General features: G+C 36.2%; 1 protein-coding gene across 1 annotated transcript in view; it reads right to left on the bottom strand.

The window, feature by feature from the left end:
- Positions 1-12,457, bottom strand: part of SLC30A4 (solute carrier family 30 member 4) — a 32,781-nt gene that overhangs the window by 13,821 nt on the left and 6,503 nt on the right. The window contains exon 2 of the mRNA XM_043472088.1: positions 11,144-11,290. Coding sequence (XP_043328023.1) covers positions 11,144-11,290 — 147 coding nt within the window. The remainder of the gene's footprint in view (positions 1-11,143; positions 11,291-12,457) is intronic.

Here is a 12,457-nt window from a genome sequence, read left to right as displayed (position 1 = left end):
ATAATATAAAGAAAGAATAAATAACAAATTTTGAACTGTAAAATTTCAGGTACTAGTGGTTGGCTCCTCATTTTACGAAGAAATAGAACTTTAATTCTCTTTAATTCTTTTTAATTCTCTTAATTAATTAATTCTTAATTCTATTTAATTAATTCTTTTAATTCTCTTTAATTCTCTTTAATCCTTCTCAAACTCTTCTGGAAAAAAAAAAAAGAACTTTAATCATGTGTCCAGGTTGATGCTAGCTAACAGTTAGGACACCATAGTTTTAAGGGTACCTAAATAAAATTTTTAATATGAAATTATAAAGAAGTACATTTTGTAAAGATTAACAGTTATATGAAATTATAAAGCAGTACATTTTGTAAAGATTAACAGTTATACAAGTTAATGACACAGAGATGTGATTGCTTATGAAGATCTAAAACCAGTAATTAAAAATTCTTTCAAAACACTTTGTAATTAGGTTGGCCATACTTTCCTGTTTTCCCAGATAGCCCCAATTTATGCCTATTATCCTGTCATAATTACTATCAGTGTCCCATTTCACTCTCAAAAGTGTCTTTGTCTTTTGGATGATAAGATACATTGTGACCCTAGGAGGTCTTCCAGATAAAATACTGGATGCCCGGTTAAATCTGCATTTCAGATAGACAACCAATTTTTGCATATAAGTATGTCCCATGCAATATTTCAGACATATTGTCATCTGGAGACAGCGAGAGAGCTTGCAAGTTAAATGTGCCAACACCCACATCTCAGTGATCGTTTTCCTAAACACTGAGAATTATCTTTTTGTGAACTTTCAGACAAGGCAAAACCATACTCAAAATAAAGTAAAATGAAAGTCAAACTAAAGCATGACCTTCTTGACAAGGAGGATTCCCCCCTGAGAAGGCCCGAGGCCCTTGCAGCCGAAAACTGTTTTCCACCACACAGTTTTCACCCACATGAGTAGCACAAAGGACCCTAATGCCTGCCCATAGTTAAGAGTAATGGGATTCAGTTGATTCCTAGAAATTCTCAAAATGACATATTAGGATACTGTTACCAAAGATGTGGCTTATTCAGTAATTAATAGGAATGTGACTCATATTTAGTTTCCCTGGTGAAAAGCAAAGAATTCATCTGTTATTTTTTTATTCTAATGATCTGTCAAAATGTTTTCTAAACAGAGCACTGATAAATGCAAAAAAGAAACTAAATTTTGAGTATATTTTTAGGACTGAGATTTATAATTGAGAAGTATAAGGCACAGGAACATATATAACTAAAATTTCCAAAAGTAGACATATGATCATTCTGATAAAATGAACAAAAAGTTCTTTCACTGTGAATAAATTAAACTTTGGTGAAATATCATGAATAGACCTAATTAGTGTTTAAAATTTTTTCGTAGTATTTTAAATATGATGGAATGTAGATAAATGCAGGCAAGATATTGTTTTCTCCCACATTTGAGAGAGAAGGACGTTTTCAATCAACAACCAAATTATGATTTGCTCCAATCTTCTCATTCTTGACCTGTTGCCCTGGGTTGGTATCTGGTCACATAACATACATTAAAATTTTTCAAGATGAAAGGAGCATACAACATGTGGATTTTTCATTTTCTAAAAGAGACTCAGGAACTTTCACAACTGAAACCCTAGTTTCTGTGAAAGTTACTATCCTATTCATCTTAGATAAACTTGACAAAATGGAAATTTAGCATAGGTAAACTCTTGAAAGAGATTTTTATGGAAATTCTAGAAAACCTATTTTATAGTAGTTCTAACATAATTTGCTTCTTTATTCTACACACAAATAATTTTATCACTCTACTTGGCTGAATGATAGCATTGGAGGATGGAGTAAGATGAATGAATATGTGTTTTGTAACACTCACTTGGGTCATTTCATTCAGCTGACATACAAATGCTTATTATGATCAATGATCTAACAAAGACCAAAATATACCCTAAATTTCACATAGAGAGGACAAACAGTTTTGATTTGAAAAGCTAATAAATAGTAAGAATAAAAATTAAATGGAACAAAACACAGATGATTATCAAGTTTTGATAGTACTATAATAGATTAAAAATGTTTATTGTACATTTTAACACATCTGTAAATTGCCAAATGGTTTTCCAGGTGGTACGGTGGTAAAGAACCCATCTGCCAATGCAGGAGATGCAAGAGATGCAGGGTTGATCCCTGGGTCAGGAAGATCCCCTGGAGTAGGAAATGGCAATCCACTCTAGTATTCTTGCTTGGAAAATTCCATGAACAGAGGAGCCTTGTGGGTTGCAGTCCATGGAGTCTCAAAAGAGTTGGATACAACTGGGTGACTGAGAGCACATGCAAGTAAGTTGCCAAAACTAGACGTTTTCAAGATTCATATGAAAAATACTGAGTCCTTCTCTGACATCCTCTGTTATTCTCCATCATACTACCTTATTCTTTCTCTTTACAGCATTTAATATAATTTATGATTATGTTGTGCTTGTGTATATATTTACTGTCTTGTTCCCCCCCCCCCATAATATTACCCATTCAACAGGAACTTTCGAGCACCTATTCAGTGAATGAGTAACAATCTACTTCAACTATGTAAACCACACTCAACCCAAGCATATTTGCTTTTTTATGAGTGCTGCCCAGATGTACTGGCCTGTCATAACCATTATCTTTGCTATGATGCCAATAATGTCTGTTTCCCTTGAGGTATACACACTGTCTTGCTATTGACTCAAACTTAAATAGCAAACATCTAAAGTTCAGCTTTCAGAGGCCTGTAAAAAAGAGTAGGGAAGGAGAATGGAGATATAGTCTCTTCCATTTCCTTTTATGCTATTTTTCTTTTCTACATTCTTCTAAAAGCAGATAGGAAGGAAAAAGAAGGAAAAGCAGTGGGCTGTACTGGATTTGCCTAGGACTTCCAAACTAGTATTTTTATTTCATCTCGTCCACAGATGAGGATGAACTCAGGACAAAGAAGACATCTCATAGGATTTCAGGGGCCCACAGTTGCCACCAGGATACTAAAAGCTAAACTGCAAAGAATGTATCTTTGGATTCTCTCACTTCCTACTCTAAATCACCTGGTTTTCTGCCTTTGACCACTCCCTCCTCCCCACACCCACAGTGCCCAGTGCTCTTGAGTCGACTTGTGGCTATCCAGTGTTGACTGATGTCTTATACCTGTCCCATTTCTAGCACGTACCTATACTTTTCCTATATATGTTCATGTAATATGAATTAACGTTTAAGATGTGAACATGACAAACAGGCATAACTTTTGTCAGGGGTGGGAGGAAGTTGTTGAAATGAATCACCAGGGAAAAGAGAAGGGTTTTTTTTTTTTTTTTGGCTGCATGTATGGGGAAGAAATTTGTTTAGCTGAATACTTTCTGTTCCTTTAGTAAGTATCAGGGGAAAAATAACAAATTATGTAGAATTAGCATTATAATCAGACAGTTACCTCAGGACAACCACCATCTAGTCAGATCTGCAAGGTCTGTGCTCAGTAGAATGACACATTGCTACAAAAGATCCCTGCATGTCACTTCACAGTTAACCTAGGCTGAGGTCTGCATTACCAAAGTTAATCTTGCATTTTATTTCAAATACAGACAACTCTGCTTATTACAGTCCTATCACATGGCCACTATCTTTATCTAATCCTTGCAGACTCTTCAGCCCAAGAACTGGAAGAAAAGCCAAATAAAGTCAATTACCCTCATAATCCACAGAGGATAAAAGCAGAAAGTTTTCTGCCCCTCTTTGGAATAGCATGTCCCCTGAGACATAATGCTATTCCTCCTAAGGATTTGTGGGATTTCTTCTACAGTGTGGCTTCATGAAGGTCTAAGTTTTATTAACATCCAGAATAAGATGACATAACCACAGTCAAATAAATCCAGGCATTTAAAAATAACTCACATACCTTCTCACAAAAGAGCTGCCATTGCAACTCACTGAAATGTAAGAAAGAAAGAAAAAAAAGAAAAAGGAGAAGAAAAACCTGAATGATTTTATACAACCTGTGAGTTCACAAAAAGGACAGAAAGCGCTAACAGAATGGAACTGACTCCTGCAACAGCCAGCTGGGCTTACCCCTCAGATCTGAAACTACCTCTCTCTCCTTGACTGAACCATTTTTGCTAAAATAAACTTTGTTATACTGCCCCAAATGTTACTAAAGACCTGAGTTATAAAGCACATCTTTAAAAATTGTTAATCATGAGGGTGAATCATGTTACTTTTCTCCTACTACCTCGCTGAGATAGCTTTGCTGAAAAAAACAAGAATTTTCATTGGGGTCGGGGGAGGCAGGCAGTTTTGAAGCATAGAGCATTTTGAAAGATAAGGAAAGTCTGGAAAAGATGACAAACTGGCAGATAGAAGAGGGAAGGAAAAGAAGGCTGACACTAACTTTTAGTGAGAATTTACTCTGTGCCAGGTATCACGTTAGGAACTTATACGACCTTAATTATGTCTTTTTTTTTTTTTTAACAATTCTGCAATAAAAGTACTATCATCCCTATTTTACAGTAGAAACCCATAGTTAAGTCAAGTCACTCTCCCAAAGGTCATACAGCTAGTGAAAGAGCAGATCTCAGATGTGGGATCAACCCCTGACTAAGATAAGGAGAAGAAATTCCCTTCTGACTAGTTTCTTAATTAGCCTGAAGGACCTACAAGCCAGGCTACACAACTCAGCTATGTTACTGTAAATAAATTTTTAGAGTTTGTGAGTATAAACCGATTCAGAATTATAGATAAATGCTTTCAAGTCCCAAATAGTTTTGTCCCAAAATTTAAAAAATTCTCCTACTCTCAGTTTGGAAGTTGGTTTAACTTTGAAAACAAATGATTTAAGGATCACTAGATTATCTGTTTCAGTTTTCATATCCATATTTACTCAGCTTTGACTATGTAACAATTGGATGAATGATACCTTATACAGCACTTATTAGTGCCAGACCCATAGAGTTTCGTATTTTATGTTCTTGTCCCTACTTAATTCATGGTCTAGAAGGAGACACTGTCTCATAAAAATATCTATAAATATGTGATAAATGCTATTAGACATGTATAAAGTGTTACAGAAATGGTAGGGACTTAACTGAAGCAGAAGATATTAAGAAGAGGTGGCAAGAATACACAGAAGAACTGTACAAAAAAGATCTTCATGACCCAGATAATCACGATGGTGTGATCACTCACCTAGAGCCAGACATCCTGGAATGTGAAGTCAAGTGGGCCTGAGGAAGCATCACTACAAACAAAGCTTGTGGAGGTGATGGAATTCCAGTTGAACTATTTCAAATCCTGAACGATGATGCTGTGAAAGTGCTGCACTCAATATGCCAGCAAATTTGGAAAACTCAGCAGTGGCCACAGCACTGGAAAAGGTCAGTTTTCATTCCAACCTCAAAGAAAGGCAATGTCAAAGAATGCTCAAACTACCGCATAATTGCACTCATCTCACACGCTAGTAAAGTAATGCTCAAAGTTCTCCAAGCCAAGCTTCAGCAATACGTGAACCGTGAAATTCCAGATGTTCAAGCTGGTTTTAGAAAAGGCAGAGGAACCAGAGATCAAATTGCCAACATTCTCTGAATCATCAAAAAAGCAAGAGAGTTCCAGAAAAACATCTATTTCTGCTTTATTGACTATGCTAAAGCCTTTGACTGTGTGGATCACAATAAACTGTGGAAAATTCTGAAAGAGATGGGAATACCAGACCACCTGACCTACCTCTTCAGAAATCTGTATGCAGATCAGGAAGCAACAGTTAGAACTGGACATGGTTCCAAATAGGAAAAGGAGTACGTCAAGGCTGTATATTGTCACTCTACTTATTTAACTTATATGCAGAGTACATCATGAGAAACGCTGGGCTGGATGAAGCACAAGCTGGAATCAAGATTGCCAGGAGAAATATCAATAAACTCAGATATGCAGATGATACCACCCTTATGGCAGAAAGAGAAGAACTAAAGAGCCTCTTGATGAAAGTGAAAGACGAGAGTGAAAAAGTTGGCTTAAAGCCCAACATTCAGAAAACTAAGATCATGGCATCTAGTCCCATCACTACATGGCAAATAGATGGGGAAACAGTGGAAATAGTGGCTGACTTTATTTTTCTGGGCTCCAAAATCACTGCAGATGGTGATTGCAGCCATGAAATTAAAAGACGCTTGCTCGTTGGAAGGAAAGTTATGACCGACCTAGACAGCATATTAAAAAGCAGAGACATTAGTTTGCCAACAAAGGTCCATCTAGTCAAGGCTATGGTTTTTCCAGTGGTCATGTATGGATGTGAGAGTTGGACTTAAAGAAAGCTGAGTGCCGAAGAATTGATGCTTTTGAACTGTGGTGTTGGAGAAGACTCTTGAGAGTCCCTTGGACAGCAAGGAGATCCAGTCAGTCCATCCTAAAGGAGATCAGTCCTGGGTGTTCACTGGAAGGACTGATGTTGAAGCTGAAACTCCAATATTTTAGCCACCTGATGCGAAGAGCTGACTCATTTGAAAAGACCCTGATGCTGGGAAAGATTGAGGGCGGGAGAAGGGGACGACAGAGGATGACATGGTTGGATGGCATCACTGACTCAAGGGACATGGGTTTGGGTGGACTCTGGGAGTTGGTGATGGACAGGGAGGCCTGGCGTGCTGCGGTTCAGTCACAAAGAGTCGGACACGACTGAGCGACTGAACTGAACTGAATTGAAAGTGTTATGAGAAGACAAAAAGAAAATAAATTTAGGGTATGATACTACTAGTATCTAATTCTTATCCACAGACACACACCTCTAGTATGCTGCCTTTGCATAGGAAAGGGTGGCGGGGAGTGGCATATTTTTTTTCTTATACTTTCAAAAGGAAATGCTGGAAGGACAGACAGAATGTAATTAGAATGGTTGCTAATTAGGAGTAGGGCAGAAGGATGGGTTGGAGGGGACAGGATGAAAGCAAGGCTTCTCCGAGTAAATCTTTTCTTTCAAAAATTAATTTTTGACTTCTGTGACAGTTTTACATATATACAAAGTAAATCAACAAAGAAAAATCCAACTCCTATCACCCATGCCATCAAAGCAAGACAAAATTCAACAGCACAGTAACCAAACAGAAGTTTCTTAGGGGGAATTCCTTCCGAAAAGTTCTTTAGGACCTGAATCCCCAAATCTTGGTAGTTGGGAGGTCATTACAGGCATGCTGTCTAAAGGCATCCAACGTAAACATACCTTCCCCTAGAGAACTTGGATTACTTGTGAAGCTGTGGAATGTTATAGCACATGACGACAGCCACTGCTTCGGTTTATAGCTTTGTTCAACTCTACATACCTTTATTGCCTTTTTAATCCTCCTCAGATCATCATAAGTTTCTCTTTCATTACTTAAAAGAGCAGGATAATGAAATACGTTCTTATCTATCTATATCCTTGTAAGATTTTGGAATACAAAGAAGAAAAAGATCTCAAAAGGCCCTTCTAGCATGAGGGAGTGATTCTCTCCTTGGCTCTGGAAAATACTCACCTATCTGTATCATAATAATCCTCTCCCTTCTATTTTTTAGATGACTTAAAAAATTTAGATAAAATTCAAATGACAAAATTTACCACTTTAACAATTTTGAAGTGGACAATTCAGTGGGTTTTAGTATATGCACAGGTTGTGCAATAATTAAAGTACCATTAATTCCAGAACATGCTCATCAGCCCGAAAAAGAAACCCTATAATGCTGAAGCAGTCACTCCTTTTTAAGTCTCTTTTTCTGAGGTTTTTAATAATATACTTCAGACTTTCCAGATCATTCTTTTATAGTTTTAAACTTTTTCTTCCTGTTTTTATTTATTTTTGTTCTGTATTCTGGGAGACTTTTTTTCTTTTTTACTACTGTTTAAAATTTTTATTGTAGCTGATTTACAATGTTTGTAAACTTCTTCTGCAGAGCAAAGTGACTCAATTATACATATATATATTTTCATATTTTTTTCTATTATAGTTTCTCATAGGATATTGAGTATCATTCCCTGTGCTATAGAGTGGAATCTTGTTTATTCATCCTGTTATATAATAGTTTGCCTTTGCTAATCCCAAGCTCCCATTCTGTCCCTCCCCTACCCAGCCCCTACCCCCCCATCCCCTTTGGCAACCACAAGTCTGTTCTCTCTACCTGTGAGTCTGTTTGTTTCATGGATGGGTTGATTTATATCATATTTTAGATCTCATATATAAATATTATCATATGGCATTTCTCTTTCTGGAAGACTTTCTTGATTATATTTTCTAGACCTATTGAAAAAAATTTTTTTTTAATTTTTTGTAATATTTCAATTTCAAAGAGCTTTTTCTACATGCTTTTTTCAAAATATTTTATTGTTTTACTATACTGAGTATATTAATAAGATAATTTAAGTCATTTTCCTCTGTTTCTTAAGTCACCTCTTTTTCAGGTAGGACAAATTTTTGTTAGTTGTTTTTTTTTTTTTAAACTTTCTTTCATGCTGCTGATTTTTCTCATTTCCTAAAAGATCCTTGGTTGTCTGTTCACATTTAGGGTAGAAGGACAGGACTATGCAAAAAATAAATGCTGGAAGGATAACACATAACTATTTAAAATAGTTATGAATAAGGGGTATACAGCAGGACAGACTGAGACGAGTGTATTACTTTAGCGTGAGTATGTGGGGAACCAAACTCTAAGGCTGCAGAACCCTGAATTCTAGGATGAGAAAGATTTATTTTGGAGCATCAACATTCACACTAAAAGCCTCAGCTTTCTCCAAACATTTGGCTCAGTTTCTTTCTAGAACTATTTTGTGTTCACATGGAGAGAAATGCAGACTGCCTGAGGGAGGTGGGGATGGGAAGAAGGTAGGGACATAGTGGACTGACTAGTAGGAGCAGTTTCTCATTTATAGCCATTCAGTTAATCTTGTTTTAAGCCCTAATTCTCACTTCTGCCATTTCTGTCCCTGAGTCTTCTTTGGAGTTCCATTCCTGCCCAAATGTACTCCAGGCTGCTGCTCCTTGGCTTGTTTCTTTCTTCAACCCACTCCCATCTACTTTCTGACTTCCAGAAATTTCCTGTTTATTGGTTACCCAGCCATTTGCTTTTCTTTGTTGTTTTGGTACTCTGTATTTCCTACTGAAACGTATTTCCTGTCTCAAATGCTGATTTCTAGTCCACCATCTTGAACTAGTCACTTTTAAGGAAAGGGAAAAATTTGACTTTCTGTAGAAATATACAGAAATACAATAGAACCAGTCAGTTCTTTTTTCTTTCATCTTTCCATAGCGCTTATAATCTATGACCAAATAAATATTAAATACTTATTTGACATTTAATAGAATTTCCATGATTATGTGTTCTTAATTTATCACTTGTAGAACCTTCTATGTTACTGTGCATTTCTAGGGGAGAATTCCACTGTTTTCATTAGAATTCCAAGGGATCTACAATCTAAAATGAATGTACTCTCTTTAGAAAATTAAAATCCCCATTCCATGATGCTATGTTTGAGTTCTGATCTTAAATTGCAGGAGTTTACATCACAAAAAGATTAAAGTTTGAGAATCATTTTGAAGCTGTTTACAAACCCCAAGGCAATCAGTAAACAAATGGATGTATAATGTGTGAGTTAGCAGTGGGAGTTTTTTAGGAACACATCCAAATGCATTGTGTTGTGCACTGGCTTAACAAATAACAGAAAGACCTTGTTCAGGGCTTTACCTCTCTTGTACAGCAGCTGAGGATGCTGAGATACGGGGATGCCAGATAATTTCCCTAAGTTATGACCTGGATAGCTACTTGGGATACAGCCATTCACGTACAACATCAAGTTTTACACCAGAAGACTCAGCTATTAAATTATATGAAACCTACATGTTAAGATTAGGCTAAAAAGTAACAAAGAAGGGGAGATACTGATTACCATATTAGCCCAAAGTGTCAATGTCTCTACAAAAGATGTTAATTCTGGTTCTTTAAGACCAGCTTTGCTGAAGCTACTTAAATGTCAATTTTTAGGTTCTAAGCAAATGCAAAAATTGGTCATATGGCACTTCATATACTAATTCAAGTGACTGTTCTACATGTATTTTAAAAATATGTAAAAATTTTAAAAACAAGCAAGAAGAAGAGCTGTGTGGATAACAATGTATGATTTTAACCTCTTTTAATTGAATATTAATATTTATTCAAAATAGGAAAATAAACTTTGTGTGCATTGTTAAAGAAAAAAAATCTATGACACTTGTTAAAATGTAGTAAAGAAGACTTTATTAAAGGTTGGAGGAAGCCATTGAGATTGGTATAGGAAGTCTTGCTGAAAACAAGCCAGGCTGATGAGACATCACCTGGGGATAACCTATCGAATATTGAGAATGGGGTTTCTGTTAAATTGGCTTGCCAAGGTTCTTGCTAAAACTAGATTTTACAAGGAAGAACACAGATGGGCTTGGGAGATGGCTCAGGAGGTTTGGTCAAGCAGAGAATCTTTGTTGTATTTACAGTTAATGGCCACAGTGAAGGTCAGCCATGCAGCATGTTATACAGATTACAGTAGTACCCCAAACCTGGACTACAGTAGCTTTGGTTGGAAAGCCTGAAGTGAAAGAAAGGAGTTAACACTCACTGATGAATTAAATACATATAGTTCTGCTTGGTTCAATAAACTGAAGGTAAACTTTTTTTCTGTTAGCATCTTCAGGACACAGGGAACAACATTTGAAGATTAATGATCATCATATAAGTTTTTTCTTTTGGCTATGCCATGGCATGAGGGATCTTAGTTCCCTGACCAGGGATCAAACCTGTGCCCCCTGAAGTGGAAGCACAGAGTCCTAACCACTGGACTGTCAGCAAAGTACCTGATTACCATGTAATTTTAGATGTGTAAGCTATTTAGCTGAATGAACTGAATGTACTCTGGAAGATATATATCTGAAGAAATATATCTGAACAGCTTTATTTCCTAGGCCAATGCATAACACATAATGCATTTGGAGGTGTTCCTATTTGTCTATTTTCATTGGCTTTGTTCTAACAGGCTATCACCAGAAAGACTTTAGTTAATCAAAGGTTATATAATTCATTGTGATTTTACTATAAAATTTTATAAATAAAGAAACGCCCAATTACTTACCTAAGCGATGAAATCCAAAGGTGAACCTTTTGGTTGGTGATTTTGAAGACAGCCACAAAGCAAGCAGGGTCAATATGATGGCACTTAGGTCAGTTAACATATGAAGTGCATCTGTCATGATTGCTAGGCTATTTGCAATGTATCCACCTTAGAGTAAGGGTGACAGAAAAGAAGGAATAAGTTAATTAAAATAACAAACATAAGCAATCAAACCCCAAATATGCAACATTTCACAAAACATGAACTTACAACTAAAGTTAACTAAATAGTTATCCTATGGCAATTAAGTCAAAGTATCCTGAAGTTTTATGTAAAACATTAACTATGCATATTTTTTTTTCTGGTGAGACTGTCCATTTCTAGAAGCAGGTTCTCTGAGGAATCAATGACCTTAAAAAAATTAAGAGGCACTAAAGGGGGGCTACCACAAGAGAAGTTTTATGTTTTAGCACTTCAGCTTTTACTCAGCCTACTAATTCTGCGGCTGCCACTTATTGCTTCAGATGTGTCCAGCTCTGTGCGACCCTATGACTGCAGCCTGCCAGGCTTCTCCATCCATGGGATTGTCCAGGCAAGAGTCCTAGGGTGGGTTGCCATGCCCTGCTTCAGGGGATCTTCATGACCCAGGGATCAAACCTGGCTCATATTATTTACCACTGAGTACTGTTAGTGAAATTAATAACCACCATATCTAAATATTATAATAAAGCTGAACAAAAGGTAGGTATTCACTAATTTGGGAGGGTTTGAACATAAACTAAAGAAATTCATAAGGTATTCAATAGTTCAAAACAAAAGATAAAAAATAACTGATTCTCTCAGATATAAATAGCAGTGTCTCCTAATGGATAAAAGATGGCATTTAGAAAACAATTTTTTTGTACTGGTTTTCCAGTAAATGATAATAATGTATATATTTCATATATTTGGGTGTGTATATCTATGTCTGTATATATAAATTTATATTTATTTTATATATATGTGATATATATATACACACACGTAATATATGTACACTATTTATTATTATTATTTAGTTCCATTATGGTCAACCAATTTTCCTATCACCATTCAGAGAAGAAATTTTTATTATACAGAGTATTCAAGCTTGTATGTATATCACAATCACCTGGAAGGTTTGTTAAACTACAGACTTCTTGACCCCACTCCCAGAATTTCTAATTCAGTAGGTCTGGATGAGGCCTGAGAATTTACATTTCTAACATGTTCCCAGGTCGTCATGATGCTTCTGGTTTTGGAACCACACTATGAGAATTACTGTTACAGTGTACTGCAGAACTTCATGATCAGGAT

Source organism: Cervus canadensis, chromosome 6 (assembly GCF_019320065.1).
Source record: "Cervus canadensis isolate Bull #8, Minnesota chromosome 6, ASM1932006v1, whole genome shotgun sequence".
Lineage (NCBI taxonomy): Eukaryota > Metazoa > Chordata > Mammalia > Artiodactyla > Cervidae > Cervus > Cervus canadensis.
This window is presented reverse-complemented; position numbering and strand designations above follow the sequence as displayed.